General features: G+C 46.8%; 1 protein-coding gene across 2 annotated transcripts in view; it reads left to right on the top strand.

Moving 5' to 3' along the window:
- The window catches only part of AGBL4 (AGBL carboxypeptidase 4), a 1,588,908-nt gene that overhangs the window by 1,536,428 nt on the left and 32,472 nt on the right, over positions 1-20,008 (top strand). For both annotated transcript variants that reach the window (XM_059137376.1, XM_059137375.1), the window contains exons 10-11: positions 3,761-3,913; positions 6,512-6,674. In XM_059137376.1, the coding sequence (XP_058993359.1) occupies positions 3,761-3,913; positions 6,512-6,674 (316 nt within the window). The remainder of the gene's footprint in view (positions 1-3,760; positions 3,914-6,511; positions 6,675-20,008) is intronic.

Raw genomic sequence — 20,008 nt, 5'->3', positions numbered from 1 at the left:
CCTTATTTTTAGGGCAACATTGTTTACAATAGTCAACATATGAAAGCAGCCCAGGTGTCCATTGATAAATGAATGGAGAAAGATTGGTATAAATGTGTATCTGTGATGGAATATTACTCAGCCACAAAAAGGAATGAGATCTCGGTATTTGTGATAAATGTGGATAGATCCAGAGGGCATTATGCCAAGTGAAAGAAGTCAGAGACTAATACCCTATGATTTCCCTTTATACATGGAATCTAAAAAAACCAAACAAACAAAAAACCAGAAACAGACCTATAATTATAGAGAACAAACTGGTGATTGCCAGGGGCAGGGGATGAGCAAAATGAGGGAAGGGGAGTTGGAGGTACAGGCTTCTAGTTATAGAAGGAATAAGTCTATGAGGAGAAAGGTGCAGCATAGGGAACATAGTCAGTGAGATTGTAAGAGAGTTGCATGGTGACAGATGTTAACTACACTTAAAACTATAAAATGAAACAAGATACATTATAAACTTAACATAATTAAAACTGTGTGGTATTGACACATAAATGATTAGAACAGGATAAAAAGCACAGAAATAAACCCAAATACATACCAAAAATATGTATCGTAAAGATGACTTTTCAAGTCTGTGGGGAGAAAATGCACAATTTCATAAATAGTGTGGGACAGTAAAGTGCAATCCTTACTTCACAACCTAGGTCCATGTAAATTAAATTTGAAATGGAATATTTAAGTATAAAAAGTGAAACAATAAAATTAATAGATGAAATGATGAAAGAATTTGACTCAGAAACCACAAAAGGAAAGATTGATAAATCTGTATAAAAAATCAGCATTTAGAAATTGCTGAATGGAAAAAAGTAGAAAGTAGAAGTAAAGTGAAAAAATATGACAAGCAGAGCAAAAATATTTTTGTACTAAACATAAAAACTAATACTCCAGCTTTCAAAGTGGGCAGATGAAATTAATAGACAATTCATAGAAAACAAAATGCAAATGGTTCTTAAATGTATGAAAAGCCTAAACTTAACCAAGCAATAAAAGAGAATTATACTAAGAGAAATTCAGATTAAAACTAATCTTAGGGGTGCCTGGATAGCTCAGTTGGTTAAGCATCTGACACTTAATATCAGCTCAGGTCTTGTCCTCAGGGCTGTGAGTTCAAGCCCCGTGTTGGGCTCCATACTTGGTGTGGAGCTTACTTTAAAAAAAAAAAACTATTCTTAGATATGCTATTTCACCCTCCCACCAAATTGGCGGATATCAAAAAGTTTCGTTCCACCCATGTTGTCAAGTTAATTGCCGAAGAGACATTGTAATATTTTGCTAGGAGTATGAACTGATCCTTTTGGAGAGGTCAGTCTGTCAGTATTGATCAGAACTGCAATGCCCAGGGGACCCTGAAATTCTGCTTCTTGAAATTTATCCTACGTATAAGTATATATGTGTGAAATAGCATATATTCAGAATCAATCACTGAGACATTTTTGGTAACAGGAAAAGGTTGGAAATCACTTAAATGTCTGTCGAAAGGAGACTGGCTATACAGTTTATATATGGCTGTTAAAAAGAATGAAGTAACTGTTTCTGCACTGAGAAAAAATTACCTCCAAGACACGTTAGGAGAAAAAAAGCAGATCCAAAGAGTGTGTTCAGTGTGCCCCCATTTGTTTGTCCTGGGGACAGCAGGGTTGGGTAGGGGATGGATATTTACTTGTGTGTGAAGCATCCCTGGAAGGAAGCAGGAGAATCTGATAACATGAGTGGCCTCTGGAGAGTGAAACTAGGTGCCTAGAGATTGGAAGAAATGATAGAGGTTTCTCCCTATAAACCCTCCCATATCTTTTTGACTTTTGAACCACGTAGATCCATCAGTACAACTTGCTGGTTATTTAAAGTAAACTCACATTAGGTGCCAGGTGCCAGGTGTCAGGATAGGGCAGCGGAAGCCACTCCAGAATGTTACCAGAAGAACCAGGTTCTAATTCTTACTCCTTTGCTAAGTGGCTGGCCAGCCAGCCTCCAGCAAGCAGCACCCCGCGCCTCCCATCCCCACCCACAACTGCACAGCACCGAGCCTGGCAAGGTCAAAGCTGCTGGCTTCCAGCTTCGGCGTCCAGAGATTTAGAAACTGTAGTTTTCTTTTCCTTACACATTTCTTAAGTCATCTCTCTGCCTCCTCCTCTCCTCTGCAGCTCATCAAAAGCTCAGAGGAAAAGACAGACAATTGAAGAAAATAAAATTGCGAAGATGACTTTTATAGGGCTCCTGTTGAATCATTGTGTATTCCACCTCCAAAGCTGAAAATGATGAGTTTAATATCACACAGAGCAGTGCATCTTGTGTCTCTCCAAAGACAGCTTACGCTACCCAGAGAGTTGGGAGCTCGGCAAGACATAATTTTTCACTCCAACTCAGAGGCAAATGAAATGACAGTCATCAGGCCCACATTCTAGAAGCAACACAGTTTTCATTTGGTTTTAACTTCGTTTGAAAGTGTCCCAAGGAGGAAGAAGCCTTCTACACACAGTCTCTCTTCCTTTCCCAGAAATGAATGCTTGAAAGGGGATGGAAAGGTGACCAGGGTTTGCCTTGGCCACTTCTAGAGCTGACCCGTTGACGGTTGGAAGTTAACTGTGCCGGCGGTCAGGCGACCTGGGTTTCAGTCTCCGTTTTGCTAGGCTAGATAAGCCTCTCTCAAACTCAGAGCTTCTGTCTCTCTCAGAAAGGATTTTTAGGTATACATTGGGCTGATATATAAGAAAAGAAGGTCAGATTTGAGGAACATTGAAGATTTGGGAGCCAAAAAATTTCCCTGATTCTTGCCAGTCTGTTCTGGTGTCTGGGCAGTCTCTCTGGAGTCACTGGCCCAGTCAATCTGCATGCAGCTCCTAAGCCCCCTTTATGTCCAGCCACAGGCTCTTTACAGCCCTCTCCCTACCTTCAGGGAGCTCGTAGTTTGGAATTTGTGCAAATAATGCCATATCAGGTTAGGGAATCCTTTAAATATGTGTAAGTAGAGAGCAGAGAAAGTCAAAATCATCTTTACGGGGTACAAGGTATAAGGTGTACTATTTTTTCCATGCCCTGTTTATATATTATTGGGGAGCAGGTATGGCAATATGAAATGAGGTTAAATAAAAGAATTAATATGTCACATGTAAAACTCCCAGAGTCGTGCTTGGCATGCATTAAAGTGTGCAATAAATGATAGTAATTATCGCTGCAATATTTGGTTCCCACTGTAACTCTCTGAGGTTGGAAGTAAAATGACCCATTTGCCAAATACGAAAGCTGAGACTCCTTGTAGGGCCATGATCTCCCCTAGACCCCCTCAGCTAGAAATGGCCCGGTTGGGCCCAAACGCTAAGCAGCCCCAATAGAAATACAATTGTGTCATCTGAAGGTATTTCTCATTAATCAGAAAAACAGAGTCGGTTAGTGCCTTTAGTCACAAATGTTATTAACTGCTCTGGGTAAGCAACATTCCCAATACAACCCACCAAAGCCCTCACCCCTTCAGAACTCTGAAGAGGGCTGCTAAAGGTAGTGCTCTCAGCCCCCGGGGGCAGATGGTGTTAGAAGTGAGGAGAAATTGGGGTTCACAAGTCTTAACCCTTCCAATTACATTGCAGAGGTGTGCTAAGTCTGACCCACAGGCATAGCTCAGGAGGAAGTGTGTGTGTATGTTGCACACTGTGTTTAGCATCTGGTCCTTTAAGGCAAGCTCTGTGACCCCAGACTTCTCATTTGTCATCCTTTCTTTCAACAGAAAACAAGCCTGGAGTTTTATATTGACATCCACGCCCACTCCACCATGATGAACGGCTTCATGTATGGCAACATCTTTGAGGATGAGGAACGGTTCCAGAGGCAGGCCATTTTCCCCAAGCTCCTGTGCCAGAATGCCGAGGACTTCTCCTACGTAGGTCGAGTTCTTTCTCAGCAGCCCCCACCCAGCTCCCTCCCCTTCCTCTTCACTCAGCTCAGTGGGATTTACTGTTCTCAGGACGCCAGCTCGGTGCCAGGCCCTGTGGGGGTGATAAAGACAGAGGTGAACAAGCAGTGCCTCACCAGTCAGCGGGGAGAGTCTTGGAAAAGGCAGCATCTGGTCTTTCTGAGGAGCTGGGATTTGTTTCAGTTGAGGTGACCCCGGCTTTCGCAAGATAAGGGACTCACCAAGTACCCACCACACCCTCCTCCTACCCCAAGGGGTCTGGGGTCTACTTTCTCCTCATCCGGCCCTTTTAGTAGGAGCCTCACCCCCTGCTGAAGGGGGACATGCGCCCGCCATGTTCTCCCTCCCTCCGTCCATGACCATTTGTGGGTGTTGATTTCTTCATCAATAATTTGTGGGCGGTCATGTTCTGCCCTGCCCACATCATAGCTTCCTGGGAGGACAGAGGCAGTAACAGGCAGCCGAGGACTCTGCAGACAGTGAAGACCTCAGCAGACCCCAGAGACTGGTTGTTACTCCCCACCTCACACGCGGAGGAAGACTCAACAGCGAGAATAATTTGTAGCAAAAAGCAGTACTGGAAAACGGCAAGGAGAGAAGATAAGGAAGAGAATCAGCATGGGCTGTGGGGACATGGGAGAGAGTTTTTGTACATTTTCCTTTGTTTTGATACTGAAAGTCCAAGGCCTGTTATTTCCATGTGGCCAGAGAGGGAGAGTCCCACAAAGGTCATAGCAATTTTTGAAGGTGATGAGCTGAAAACTTCCCTGCCCATTGCTCCAGGCCTGGACATTAGTGGAGATGATGAATTTCTCCACTGAATGAAGCAAGATACACTTTGAATCCTAGAAGTTTTGAATGCCAGGCCGGGAAAGGAACTGGCTCAGTCTCCTCTTTGTATTCAAGAGACACCTATGGCCCAGAGAAGTTCAGTATGTGCAGCGAAGTGACTCAGCATTTGGTGGCAGAATCAAAGCAATTTGCATCTCTGGAGTAGAAAGAGCCATGCCTGTTTCTGCAGGAATCTACGGGATAGCCAGTCCCAGGCTTTTTGAAACTGCTGAATTTCAGACTGTGGTCTCCTGGGCCATATTCTCCAGGAGGCCTCAGAGACCCTCACAGGGTTGAGGCTTCCATGACAAACAAAAGGGGCACAGTCAAGGAGCTTTGTTTCTGGCCTTGCCTGTTGATGTTACTGTACTGCAGCCAACTTAAGAGCTCAAGGCCAGGGTTCTCATCCAGTCTCTGTCTCCCTTCTCTGATCCTCCGAACCTGACTCTAAAATAATTTCACTGTATGGACCTCAAGGGTCCTTTCAGATGTGACATTCTAATTTTCTGACCCCTTTCATTACCTCAGAATTCATACGCGCACGCACACACACACACACACACACACACGCTTCTCTTTGTTTAAACTTGTCTCTAAATATCTGCCTTGTTTTGCTATTTTCTTTCTCCCTCTTTTCCTTCTTCTCTTATACTCTGCTTCACAAGACACACATTCTCTTATTAAAATCACAGTCTCTTTATTTACTTGGAGCTCCACGGGTGACCACAGAATGCCCCGTTTAACCACAGATGAGTCACCCTCACAATTCTGTGAAAGAAATATTATTATCACCTCCATTTTATAGATGAAGAAACTGAGGCTAAGCCAAACAAGGCAAGTTGCCTAACATCTCCTGCATTTTTAAAAGATTTTATTTATTTATTTATTTATTTAATTATTAGAGAGAGAGCGAGAGCACAAGCAGAGTGAGGGTCAAAGGGAGAAGCAGGCTCCCCACTGAGCAGGGAGCCCAATGTGGGACTTGATCCCAGGACTCTGGGATCATGACCTGAGCTGAAGGCAGATGCTCAATGACTGAGCCACCTGGGTGCCCCCATCTCGCACATTTTTGAACAGAGGCCATGAGATGCCAACCTGCTTGTTCCTGTCCTCTCTCTGTCCACCAGGATGGGTGAGGCCAATACCCTAGCGGAGAAACAGCCATGATCCCTGCCCACTGGTGACGTTGGGTGGGAGTTCAGCTGCCCCTCGTGGAGGGGGAGTATGCAAAGGAGGGTTGGGATGTCTGGAGTCACTCGGTCCTCGGTTCATATCTGTGCTGTGTCCCTTGCATGTTCCATCTCTGTGAGCCTCGTTGTGTCTCTCCCAGAGGGGCAAAGCGGCAACACCTCCATCAGGGGGTTAGTCTGAAGCATAAAGGAGATGCAGTGTGGGAAACAACATTATAAAGTTGAAAGCACTGCCCAAATTTTAACTTTGATTATCATCACAGTATCAACGCTTCTTGCTCTCTGTTTGCTCTCCCTTGCTTCATCCATCCCCATTCAGATTCCCACAAATATTTGTTGCATGGCAGTCACTATCCAAAGTTGGATGCCTTCTTTTAGTTCTGTTTATTTCATCAGTCCCTATAAAAACCCTGTGATGTGTGATTAACATCCCACTTTTCAGAGGAGGAAGCCGAGACCCAGATGTGTTGTAAGACTTGCTTGAATGCCAGTAGCCAGCAGGGGCCCGGTCCTGATTCTCTCCTCCCTGCTTTGTCTTTCCCAGTCCAGCACATCCTTTAACCGGGATGCGGTGAAAGCAGGAACCGGACGTCGCTTCCTCGGGGGGCTTCTGGACCACACTTCCTATTGCTACACCCTGGAGGTCTCCTTCTATAGCTACATCATTGGAGGCACCACGGCCGCGGTGCCCTACACGGAGGAAGCCTGTATCCTTGGCAAGTTCCCGTCTCCCCCCCGCCCCACCCCCCGCCCGGGGCCAGCCCGCCCCACCCGGGGCCAGCCCGCATCTAGCGGAGAATATCCAGGTCTGGTGAGATTTAATGGGCAGATTGGGAATCTGGTCTCCAGCTCGGTGAGGGCTGACCCTCTGGGGTGAGGATGGAGGCTGTTCTGCTGATGGCATCTTTGGATTGTCCTGTTTGGCCCTTGACCTGCTAATGGACACCCCCCGCCTTCCCACCTGCCTCTGCTCTGGCCTTATACTGCTCCCGTCTCTGTCTCCCCTCCATGCCCTCATGATGGAGTGAGTCTTCTGCCATCTAAGATATGTGAGCACACAGTCTGGACGACCGTCCCTTGGGCTGCTGAGGAAGCCCTGAGTGGTCTTGACTCCTTCTAACCTCGAACATGTAAAACTATATTTTCTCTTTTCACCTCCAATCTTTTTACACTCTTGCCCTCTTTCTCTTCTCTCTGCTCACCAGTTTTCATTGTATCCATTTTCCTCTCCTTGTCCTCTCTCCTTCTAGCTCGAGTTTCTGTGTTTTTTTTTTCCTCCCTACTATGTTCCCTCCTTCTGTCTTCTTTCTTCTCTCTGCCCTCCTCTCCTCTCCTTCTCTTCCCATGCCTCTGTCCGCCCTGCCTTCCTTCCCATCCTTTGCACATCTTTCTTTCTAATTTGGCATTTCCTTCACCAAATTGTTTTTCCTCTTGACTTCATGACAGCATTTTCTGAAAACCCCTATGCTTGTTATAATGAAATTGCAGGTTATTTCCAGCTTGTTGGACTTTCTAGGGACTACTTTCGTCATTCTGGTTTCCTGGGTGTTGATTTTAATATCAAGGTCACTGCATAAGGATTGTGACAGGTTGTGACAGTTTTTGTGTTCCTTTGTCTTTTTGTTTTTGGACTGATCCATTTCTCCTCTCCTAACACTGAGTTTTCTTAGAAAAAGGGTTCTAGTTGACAGAGGAGAAAGGAAAGGGATAATATTAACTCTGTGTATATATATATAAATCCTCTCTCCCCAAAGTGGAAGTGCTCCTTTTAGCCTTTTTCAACCTTGGGTGAGTGTTTCCAGAGTTTCCAGAGTTCCTGCCATACTCTGTGCAGGAAAATCTCCCTGGTTGGGGTATGGCTCCAGACTAGTCCACCCAGTCAGCGGCAGCCTGGTGGCTCTGGGGGATCCAGTTACCTTGCTGAGTCCATGGGAGGCAGGGCGATGGCGTCAGAAGGAAGGGTGAGCCAAGGATAGGTCAGGTGTTAGAATGGTGCTCCTGATCCTGCAGAACACTGGAAAGATCATGATAAGAACTGAGAGTCCCCCTCCTTCCAGTTGCCAAGCCTAAGACAGTCATCTTAAAATCTGCTTTAATATCTCAAGGCCAAGGGAGGAGGCTCTGTTCTGGGTAGAGGACCCTGGCCAATTGTATGTGCCTTGCTATTCCTCCCTGCCCCTCCCCCACCCCCACACTTGATGTGTAGCCATGACTTCTCCAGGACCTGCTAACTCCTATTATACACAGATAGGTGGCAGTTCACACTGCTCCTGCTTCACTCTCCCCGATCCTGCCTTTCTGAGCATGCGTGACAGAAGGGATCCCACAGATTTATTCGTAGTGAGCGGTAGGTCCCACCCAAGGAGACCTGCACTGAGTCTGTGGTTGATTTCTGATGCCAGAGGTGCTTTCGCAGCACCTCACATGCTTTTGTGTTGGAAGTAAATGCATTGATTTGTAGACTGCCCACCACCCCTGCTTGGCCCAGGCCCAGATTTCCCCCTCAACACCCAGTCCTCATTCATCAAAATAAACACACTGTCAGTACGTGCCAGGAATTCTATGAGGCACCCGGGGTAAAATACTCAACAAGAAGCCAAGGTCCCTGACTCCCAGAGCTTTCAGTCTACTCAGGGAGGCTAGAATAACAGTATGGTCTGGGAGGAAGTCCTTCAGTCCGGGACTCGGGAGACCTGAACTGCCCCTCAGCAAGTCTTGTGACCTCCCCAAGGTGAGCCAGTCCCCTTCACAGAGGGACCTGAGCCATCGCTCTCCTAATCCCTGCTATGGAAATTAAATCGAGACCGTCACGAAAAATGGGGCATTGAGCAAAGAGCAAATTTTTCATGGAAACAAATCTGGGTTTGAATCCTGGCCTAGCCACTTGCCAGAAGTGTCACCTTGGGCAACTTTTGTCATCTGACTGGGCCTCAGTGTCCTCCTCTATAACGGGAGGACATAGCACTAAACCTCACTGAGCTGCAAGGAGTTAAAATGAAGTAATGTGTGTGAATCTGCATTGTCAGCTTTCAGTATTCAGTGACTGTCAGTTAAAACATCCAAAAGGCGTGGGCAACTGTGAATGTGGACCTGCATTCGTGTGAAGAAGGGGCTGTTAGAACAAGGGCCGTGGCCATGACGGTGGGGTTCATGGGACAAAGGATCTCATAGAGTCACCACAACTGAGGGCGTTGGCCTTCCAACACCAAGTGGCTCACAGAGTGGGGTCTTAGGGTTCCCATGGCAGGGTTTGCACGTCTGCCCCCCAGAGTGGCCCTTCTCCCGTCAGGGCACATGGAGGACACATTAGTTATCCAGGGCATGCTGGGGGAGAATAAGGCCAGGGAAGGGATGAGGGAGGAGGGAATCCTGAGGGATGTTACACTCCAGCCCACAGTAACATCCGCCTCTCCACCCACTAGAACATATGTATATGTCAGCTTAATTGTTCTCCCTGGAACCGCTAATGTTATTGGGGCTTGTTTTCCAACTTTCCTTCTCCACTCCATCAGGGAAATGCAGCAACTGACACAGTCATTGATGCTTCCCCTGCTATGTGACCTTGGGCTGCTTATCTCACCTCTCTGAGCCTATTTCCCCATTCATAAGGCTGAAAGTAGTGATAATACTCTGCAGGGTTCTTGCCAGAGTGAAATGATGCTGTGTGTCTCCAATCCACAGGCATTGCCTGGCACGTGATAGGTACTTAACAGATAGATGTTCCTTCTGCCCCCACTTTTCTCACCCCCGTGCAGACTGCATAGCTTTCCTTTTATTGGATGAGTCTTTAACCTGATGATCTGCCTCTGGGGCAAACACTGATTCCACCACCATTACTGGGGAACCTGCCTTCTCTAGCTTCCGTGTCTGAGACTTCTACCTATCAGAGCCGTGGTATCACGGGTGGACTTGATGTCTACTGTGGTCCCATCCGGCTCTGATAGTCTAAGATTTTTTTTCTGACTCTGAAATTTTATAATCCCATGCTTAGATAAATTTATGAAATCAAGAATCCATAATTCTGTTGTTTGGCGAGTCTAAAGATGGGGTTATTCCATGAGCATAAGCGTTCAGTCTAATCGGGAAAACCAATACAAAGGTGTCCTGGACAGCCAGTCAGGCAAAGCCCAGAACTACTTTCATTCTTTTAGTTAAGGGAGTCTTAACTCAGGGGCTTCTGCATGGACTTCAAGAAGAGCCTATGAACTGTCCATAGTTTATGCAAAACTGTGAGTAAGGATGCATAGTTCATTTTTTTAGAAGGAAAAATTCATGACTTTTAACAGAATCTAAAAAGGGGACATCTTCAGAGGCTTCTGCCCTGGCTGATGATGGTCTGCGTCCATGTATCTGATATAGGAGTCCTGCGTGTCAGTTCTGCTTTGCATCGTTTTAGCTAAGGGCCTTAACCCAGTTAATTAACCACTCTGAACCTCAGTTTCTTCATCTGTAAAGTAAGGATAATGATTATTTGGTTCACAAGGTTGCTTTGAGCATTACATAGAAGAATGCAGATAAACCACTGGGCACACACTCAGTGCCATTAAACATCCCTCTCCTTTCCTTCCTGTGGTTTGTTGTTTTTGTTGTCATTGTGAAATGATAAACTCTGGAGAATTTTGGACCATTCTTGAGCAAACCCTATTTATAATTTACTAGCCTGCCAAGTAATAGATATGCTCTGTTCAAACGATTAAAAAAAGAAAGAAAGAAAAAAAATAAGAGAAAGTGAGAGAAAGGCTAAACTGGAATCATAAAATAACCCAGAGCTTCTCTGGCCTTTGCTTATGGTCTGGTTACAAGCTCCAGGAAATAGCTCTTCAACATAATGGATGAGGAAAACACTGGGAACAGAGACCTTGGGTCCTGAGCAAACTGGTTTACACATAGACTTATAGTTGTGGGCATATTGAAATCAGAAAATACTGGCTGTGAGAGAAGAGAATGGCTGGTGTGGCCCAGAAAAGATGCAGAAATTTAGAATTCATATAACTGGCTTGGTCTGAATGTATAGCCTACTATGTGCCTTGCACCGGGTTCTCTGAAATATGCATCAGACAGTGGAGATATCATTTATTTACTTGCCCATTGAACACAACTCATTAAATACTAGAAATAGATGGATAAGGCATGGGCCCTGCCTTTAAGGAGGAGATAGTTTGGAAGGAGGGAGAAAAGTAGAGACAGCAGCATCAGAGAGTCAATACTAGGGCAGAGGGGAATTCTGCCAGTCAGAGAAGCATATGGGAGTCAGGTAACCCTGCAGGAGTGGAAGGGAGGTGAGGGAAGAAAGGTTTCCCGGAAGAAGAGAAATTAAGTCTCAGACCTAGAGGATAAAAGGCACACAGGCAGGAGGAGGGGTTGGGGGGGACAGCCTTCCTGGCAGATTTAGACATACAGGGGAGAACCTGGATGACAGAGAGAGGACACGTGCATCCAAAATACTGGAGGGTAGTTGGGGCTGTGCCCGAAGCAGCAGGTGATGAAAGAAACATAGGCAGAGTCAATGAAGAAGAGAAGGGGAAAGATTTGGGGACTCTGTAACAGGTCCATTGAACAAGCTGTGCCCACAGGGTGCAATTAGAAAGTATTTTTTGTCCCCCACTGACCCTACAGATAGATGGAGATAGATTACAGATCTAGATCTAGACATATAAAAGCTCTGGCAGGCCCCATGACTTTCTAATATCTCTCAGGAAATTAAAAGTTTTTTAATTAACTCTAGTCACCAAAGAGTCTCAGTTCAGCAATGACTATGTCTTGTCCAGTCAAAGCCATCATGGCTCTTCAAAGTAAAAACCCACCCCGTCCTCCAGCTCAGGCTTGTCTCAAGCTCAAGGGGACTTGTGTTTGCTCAGCTTGTCTTGCAGCACCCCTGCCCCCCAACTTGCTAACCCCAGATGTTCAGCCTTCCAAGGTTGAGCAGGATGAGGGAGAGGAGGAAAGGAGTGGGAAGGTCTTGGGTAACTAGTACTTTCTAGAGATGGCATGAGCAAGCCTTCATAAGCTTCTTCAGGCAAACCTTCGCTGGCCTTGGAGTGCCATGGATATTGGCAAGTCCGTCTGTTCAAGCCAGGTGTTTATTTCCTCAGTCCCTACTGATCTGGTGGTTCACCTCTTTGGATCACTGTACCCCTCCAGTAGCCCTCTTGTCTGAAGGGGAGCTAAAAGTTGCAGAACAGGCTTTCTGGTTTCTGGTCCTGCCTGATTGTTTCATACCTCACTTTGAAATGTAGTAGCTATAGACTTGGGATCTTGGCTAAAATCAAGAGGAAGACAGTTCATTTTAACAGCATGTCTCAGTATCTAACAGTTAGGATTGAGTATTTTTGGTGATTACTTGGGTGTGGGGTTAAAGGATGAAGTCAAGGAACATACCCCATCCTCTTGATTTGGAACAATGTGGCAGATGGTGGGACCAGTCACTTAAATTGGAGAAAAGGATTGGGGCAGGGATATTCTGAGCTGGAGGATGAATCAAGTGTAGGGGGCTCCTGTCGCATGCAAATGAAGAAGTTTAGGAGGCAGATGACTATATGAGCGATGATGACTATATGAGAGAGGTCTGGACTTTGGGCAGAGTCATAGTAGACTTTTCTACAAAGTACTATAAGGTCATAATGAAGGGAGTGCACAGTCTTGCGCACTCCCTTGATGAGTTGGTGAAAAGAATGCTGAACGAAGATCCCCATTCCTGTATGGCCCTTTGCCCCTTGCCTCCCTCCTAAAGCTGTGTGACCTTAGTTAAGTCACTTCACCTCTCTGGCTACAGTCTGATACTAGGTAGAACTTCAGGGACTGCCAATGAATGAATGAATGAATGAATGAATGAATGAAGCAGAAGCAGGCCTCGCGAGTATCTGCTAGCTGGCTCCTAATAGGACAACGGATATGATCTGTGTTGCTCAGAGGAATCATCAGAATACATATATGTGTGTATTGGGGTTGTTGGAGGAGGTGTGGTAGGGGAGGCAGGTACTGCCTGGATTTTCTTTCTTGATAAGGAGGCTTCACCTTTTAGACAGAAGAATTAAGAAGCCATCAGGTCTGACCTGTTGGTTGGCATGTACAAATACCTAGGTACTTCCCAGTTCCTGATTGTCATGCCCAGGGTCAAGGCTTGGTTAAAATTCATAAGCAAAAAATGCTTCAGTCAGAGGGCTTGGGGAACAGAAGTCTAAACTGGATGGAGGCCTGTGGCTTTCTTTTTCTCCTCCATGCAGTTATGCACTAGAATTTGATTTTTAAAACATGAGCCCTTACTGAATGGCTGAGTGAATGAATGACAGATAGTAAGTAGCAGTAGTAATGGTAAGAATAATAACATTGAGAAGTGCTTCTTGAGACAGGTCAGGATCCCTTCACTGGAGGACTGGCTCACCTCTAATTTTCCATGTTGGTTTGGGAAGATCTGTTCCCCATTCTGGATTCAGATTTTCCTGTCTTCAGTTTAGATGAAATGATATGATTTCTAAATCTTTAGCTAGCTAGCTAGATGGATAGATAGATAGACACAGAAAGAATCATTTGATTTTCGGCCTTTGAAATAAGCACCCCCATTTTACAGTAGGGAAACTAAAGCCCAGGAAAGTCAAATAACAGGCCCAGGTTTATTCCCTCAATCCTGCCTGGTGTCCTTGTCTTCCTTTCTTCCCTGCTCTGCGGTTGGCCTAGATTCCCTCCATTTCCTGAAAGACAAAAGCCCTCTCCTGAACCCCACAGAGTTGGGGTGTAGCGGCCAGCCCTGTCCATCTGCTAGCCCCACTCTCCATAACCCTTACCCCTGGCCTTGACCCAGTTATAATCCCTGATCACCCAAATGCCACACAGACCCTTCATCTGTGGTGCCCAAGCTGGGCTGCCTTGCCCTTTACGAGCTCGACTTGGGCTCCGTTGCCTCCTACCTCCACATCAAAACATGCCTCCTTTCCAGGCCGGGAAAACCAAAATGTCATTACCTTCCCCCAGCCTCCCTCATCCCCACAAATGAGGTTTCTAAGGGTTTTATCTGCTGTTGTCAAGTTTATAGCCATAATTCAAAATGCTGTTAATATTACTGACAGCAGAGAGCTACAAATTACAAAGTTGTAAAGTTTCTTTATGGTGATAACTGTCAGCCTTCACCAGCAGCACTGTGAGGCTCCATGGAAACCAAGTTGATGATAAAGAGAGTTGATATTGTTTCAGGATTATGGCTGTTAGCTGACGGTCAGGAAAAATCCTGGCTAGTTCTTCAGTAATTCGAACCTGTTTGTTTATATTCATGGTCATTTGCACACTTATGTGCACACTTACTTGTGTTCCCATCTTCTTGTTTTGCGGATGTGGGGAGAGCCACCAACATGGAAGAATTTTATCAAAGATCAGTTCAAACCCATTGCAGACTTGCACCTAACTTTGACCAACTCGAAGGACAAAGAGAGGGACCGTGTGCCACACTGTGGGTGTTTAATAAATAATTGTTGAATGGCTGAATGCCTGGAATACTTGAAGGGCTTAGACAATATTAAGAATAAAGATGTTAAATAATTTCTGCCTTTAGTATAAAATAAAACAAAAGCAGCTTTAGAAGTCCTGATTCGGGGAAATCAGGTTTCCTGTGTAGTAAAATGGTCTAGGCATCTTAATTGACACTATTGAGCTCAATATTAGTCAACAAGGCATATGTAGCAATGGCCACATCCACCATACACTGTCCTGCTGAAATTGATGCTGACTGGTTGCATTAATGGAAGCAGGAGTCAGGAGCAAGGAGGTGCTGCCCTTTCTTTATCCTGCTGTGTCACTGACCGCTGGAGTCCCATGGTTGTTTCTGGCCCCTACTCTATGCAGGACATTGAGAAAATAGTATAAGCCCTCTGAAGCACTAAGATGGGAAAGGAAGAAAAAAACAGGTTGGCCAACTCTCCAGGTTTGCCTGGGACCTAGGGGTTTCCTGAGACAGGGGACTTCCAGTGCTGAAACCAGGATAGTTCTATGCAAACCAGTGTGGTCAGTCACCCTACCCAAAGCTATGACCTGTGAAGAACTTGTCAAGGAATTGGGGATATTTTCCTTTTGGAAGTCTTGATTTGGTCAAATTTCTTTTTTTCTTCTTCTTCTTCTTTTTTTTTTTTTTTTTTTTTTTTTAGATTTTATTTATTTATTTGACAGAGAGAAAGATCACAAGTAGGCAGAGAGGCAAGCAGAAAGCGGGGGAAGTAGGCTCCCTGCTGAGCAGAGACCCTGATGCGGGGCTCGATCCAAGGACCCTGATATCATGACCTGAGCCGAAGGCAGAGGCTTAACCCACTGAGCCACCCAGGCGCCCCGATTTGGTCAAATTTCTAAAGAGCTGTCATGGAGCAGAGAGAGTCAATCTGTTCTGTGTGGCCCTAGGGGTCAGAACAAGTGCCAGTGGGAGGCAGCTTCATTTGGAACCTCTATGTGGAAGAAGACAGGACCACGCTCACTGAGTGTCTCACAGAACCTGGCCTTGTTTATGGGGATGCAGACTCAAGTGGTCATGACCTCTGCCCAGAGAAGTTCCTGGTATGGTGAGGGAGACAGGCAGGAAAGTGACTACTAGAGCACAGTGCTGTGACAGAGGAGGGACACAAGAAGTGGCTAGAAGGAGCATCAGACCCAGCCTTGGGGATGCCAAGGGTAGGAGTAAGTGCAGTGAGAAAGGTACCACACAAGAGCCTTGTGGGCCAGGAGAGTGCTGCGTGCAGGGTCTGGAGCACTGGGAGAGCTGCTTCCCTCCTCTGGATGAGTCCAGGCCTTGGGGTATGAGATAGTAGGGGTGAGAAGCATGGAGGCTAGAGAGGACTATGAGAACCAGTTGGTGGTTTCAGGCAGAGTGTAATGGTGCATGGGGAAGATGGTGGCTTGGGGCAGCTGGGGATGGAGTACAACCCAGAGCCTTGTCATCTCCCAACCCTTCAGGTACCACACTCAGCCTGCCTTGGTCCCTCTCTTCTTGTCTGGCTGTGCTCCCTGGGAACTGGCTCTGCAAGTGAGTCAGAGGATCCTCTTCTTCCTAATTCCCTGGGGAACCCAGAGTTCCAGCTTCCCAGATGACCCCATATGACCAGAAGTTTGGGGATATCTCCTGGTAGCATCGTTGTGTAATGGGCAGTGTTCCCAGATGAGATTCATGATGTGTGGACTTTTGTTAATTAAAAAAAAAATTCTCGGGTTCCCAACAGATTGCCTGGAACATGGTAGACACTCTCTGTCACTGGCCTGCTGTGTGATCTTGAGCAAATCATTGGCTTTCCCTGATCCCACTTTCCCATCGGTGACATTAAGAGTTTGGACAGAGGGCTTCCATCCTCCAAATCTCATTTGAAAAGCCTATTGAACCTGAATCTAACTCATTTATTGAACATCTACTAAGTACTGAACACGGTCATCCCTAGGATTTTATCCAACCTCTGAGGGCATGGGCCATTCTCCGCAGGACCACCGTCCCTCCCTTTCTTCCGGAAAGCCCTGGAACCAGCACCTCAACTCTCACTTCCCACGCAGCAGGCTACACTCCCAGCAAGACACACGGCCTGTCTGGGGTTTCTTATCCGTCAATATTTTCCTCAAGATGATAAATGTCCTGCCAATAAGAGGAGGCAGCTGCCAACTCTGTCTGAGACAAGGGCCTTTAGCTGGGGTTGTGGCCGTGCTTGGCTTGTTGATGTGTCTCAAGAGGCAGGAGTTGGCGTCGTGGCTGGGAGGATGAAAGACGGCACTCGCGCGGAGGAGAGTCAGGACCTGCTCTCACTCTAGGCAGATTTTGCAGGGAGTCAGTGGAGATGCAACAGAAGACAGAGAAGGCTTGGATTTCAGTTCAAAGCAAAATATATTTACAGTATCTACAGAGCTCCTACAGAATGCAAAGCCCTCCAGTGGACTATCAGGAAGTGAACACCACTTACCAGTATATAAGATACATTCAGAATCATCCTCTTGTTTGCTCCCCCACAACAACCCAGAGAGATGAGCATTATCATTTGTATTTTATAAACAAGGAAGGTGCATCTTGACCCCATGCCTACCCAAAGCCACAACCAGTCCCTGACTCCAGAAACCTGCAAAGTGAGAGTCAGATGGAGGAGACCTGTCAGGTGACACAGTCTGTAGGTAGTAGAGCAATGCCCTCCCAGGAGCTTGGGTTTGTGTCTTTTTTTTTTTTTTTTTAAAGATTTTATTTATTTCCTTGACAGACGGAGATCACAAGTTGGCAGAGAAAAAGAGGAGGAAGCAGGCTCCCCGATGAGCAGGGAGCATCCTGGGATTATGACCTGAGCAGAAGGCAGAGGCTGTAACCCTCTGAGCCACCCAGGCGCCTGGATTTGTGTCTTTTGATAATCAAATCCAAATCTGATTGCCCCCCTAGAGGACACTTTCTTTAAAGAAACCAGTTGTCTGGCAGAGGAGCCAAGAGTAGCTAAGATGTAACAGATGCCATTGTTCAGTAATAGGATAAAAAGGGGCATGGTCTTTCAAGCCAGGCTGACCTGGGTACAGATCTTGGCTCTGTTATTTGCTAGTTGTGTGACCTTGGACAAGCGACCTTATCTCTCTGAGCCTCACTTTGCCCTTTTATAACAATGATGATTAGGAAACATACCTCATAGGGTTGTTCCAAGTAGATGGAAACATAAAAAAAAAATTCTCAGGTTCCCAACAGATTGCCTGGAACATGGTAGACACTCAATAAATGATAGCTTTATTATTACTATTACCAGTCAAGTACTGACTTGGGTGAGATCTAAGTAATAAGCTTCTGGGCCATCAGGAAAAGATGAAATTGGAGCAGACTGGAGGTTTGATGGAACCTCCCTTGAAGGGTTCTTAAGATTCTTAAGGGATTTCTAAGATTCTTAAACAGCAATCCTCTTAAAAGTGTTTGGAGTTCTCAGCTATCCCTTATGGAATCAGACTCCATTATCTGTGCTCATATGCATAATGCAAAACTTTCACCCAAACAAAGTCACTCATGATCAGGCAGGGCTCCATCTGTCATCAGGTTGGTGACTGAAGCCAAGACTCAGTCTGGGACAAAGCTAGGTCTTTGGTGATGCTGGTATTGAAGAGCTCTGTCATGGTAGAATGTTAGCACACTTGCGTTCTCATCATGGAATGTAAGAACTGGAAAGTACAGTGATTTCTTGTTTCATGTGATGACAGACCCCTGACATTCCATCTCTGTGCCTCAGTTTCCCATTCTTCTTGCTGTACCCACCTTGCGAATGGCTGTGTAGCTCAGCGGCATCATGTGCAAGGAATGGTTTTGAAGATTAGCCTGCCTGTACTCACAGAAGGGGTGATTCTGGGTGAGCGGGGCAGGGGCGGGGGCCCCTGGGTAGAAGCTGGAGGTATGTTGCTCTTCAGGACAGAAAGCTGGGGTAGGGTCAGGGCAGGAGGAAGGCAGGAAGCAGGTGCTGGGCTGGTGTAGAGACAGCCAAGGGAGACCCAAACCAATTCATGGCCTGTCTCGCGTCCACAGGGATGGGGCGCAGGGACCTGGCTCCATCGTAGAGGTGCCGGTAGCCTCCCAGCCTGAGTAAGAGACTGGCCTCTACTGGCTTTGCGCCTCTTGCTGTCTGCCTGGCAAGGCCCACCAGCTGCAGCTCTGCTGCTGTTGTCTGAGGTTCAAGTGCCCTCTCCTGGCCCCCAGGGTGCATGGCTGCCTGTGAGAGTCTAGCTTCCTCCATACAGAAGATCAGGAGGCTGCCAAGTCCTTTGTCTGGGCTGGGATCTGAGCTCTGAGGGGGCCTGAGCCACCTTGGTGGGGCAGAGTGGGGAGGAGCACATCCCCTTCACTTCCCCCAGACTTCTCTCCCACGTGGACAGCCCTCTTCCCCACCCATTTCTTTCTTCTTCCCTGTCTCTCATTCTCCTTTTTTACTATTTCTTTTGGTCTGACTCTCATAGTCATACATACACACAGACACATACGTGTCTCCAGTACGCCCTCCCCTCCCTCCCGCCCTTCCAGACTCTGCTCCGCTCCTTGCCACTTTTCCTTCTTCTCTCCCTCTCCTCCTTAGCTCCCTTCCTCTCTTACGGAAAACAGTGGCAAATAGTGGAAATGTTTTGCACCCAAAGCCGCCTCTGAGCTCAGCATTCTCCATTCATAGGATCTTCAGCAGGTGCTCAGTGCTCTGCTGGGTGCAGGGGCTGAGCCGGGGGCTGCCCAGGGTGGGCCTCAGAATGTCCTCCCCTTCTAGGCTGCTAGCAGCCCCATTTTGTGGGCCGGTCCTTCCGGCTCTTCCCACCCTTTCTTCTCCCGTCCTCCATCTGTCCTCTCTCCCTCCGCTTTCCCCTCTCCTCAGACCTCAGTTCAGATTCAGATTCAAGTGCCATTTGTTGAGCTTTTCAGAGAAGTGGAGACTTGACCTTCACCTTGAAGAAACTGTCTTTCAGGAATCCGTGTTTCTCTCTTCCGCCTCCTCCACAGTGAGCAGAGTGTGGCTTCTTGACAAAGTGTGATCCGGGCATGTGAACCGAGCTAGGGACAACCAGAGGCTATGAGAATGTCACGGGGAGTGTCTCTCTGCACAGTGCATCCTGTGGGGAAGGAGCCATCTCCTGAGGCCTCACATGACATCCTGGTGTATGTGTCCACAGGCTAGCTATTTCAATCTGCTTGCTCGTTTATTTACCGTTTGTGCTAATTGCAACAAAGGTTGCAACTAATGCCACAATAGAGCACCACAAAGCATTTCCCAGCACTGAGCTCTTAAGGAAACATCTCACCCAGGGACCCATGTTGGGAGGAGTGACCTCCGCCTGGCCTTTGAGCCTTCCTTCCCCACGCCAGCACCAGCACTATGACACTGCCCCTCACAGTGCCGCCTGATGAGAGCCAAGGGCCCAGTCCCCAAACATGCTCCAAGCCCACAACTGCCTGATGTCTAGCCAGCTGCTCCATTAACACGGGCTGCATCTCCCACACCATCCTCGGGGAACGTGGGGTCTCTCAACCTAGCTACGGGACAGCCCACTGGTCCAGACTCAGGCAAGTGCCGAGACTGTGGGTATTTGAGCTGCTGTGGTT

Source organism: Mustela lutreola, chromosome 10, assembly GCF_030435805.1.
Source record: "Mustela lutreola isolate mMusLut2 chromosome 10, mMusLut2.pri, whole genome shotgun sequence".
NCBI lineage: Eukaryota > Metazoa > Chordata > Mammalia > Carnivora > Mustelidae > Mustela > Mustela lutreola.
This window is presented reverse-complemented; position numbering and strand designations above follow the sequence as displayed.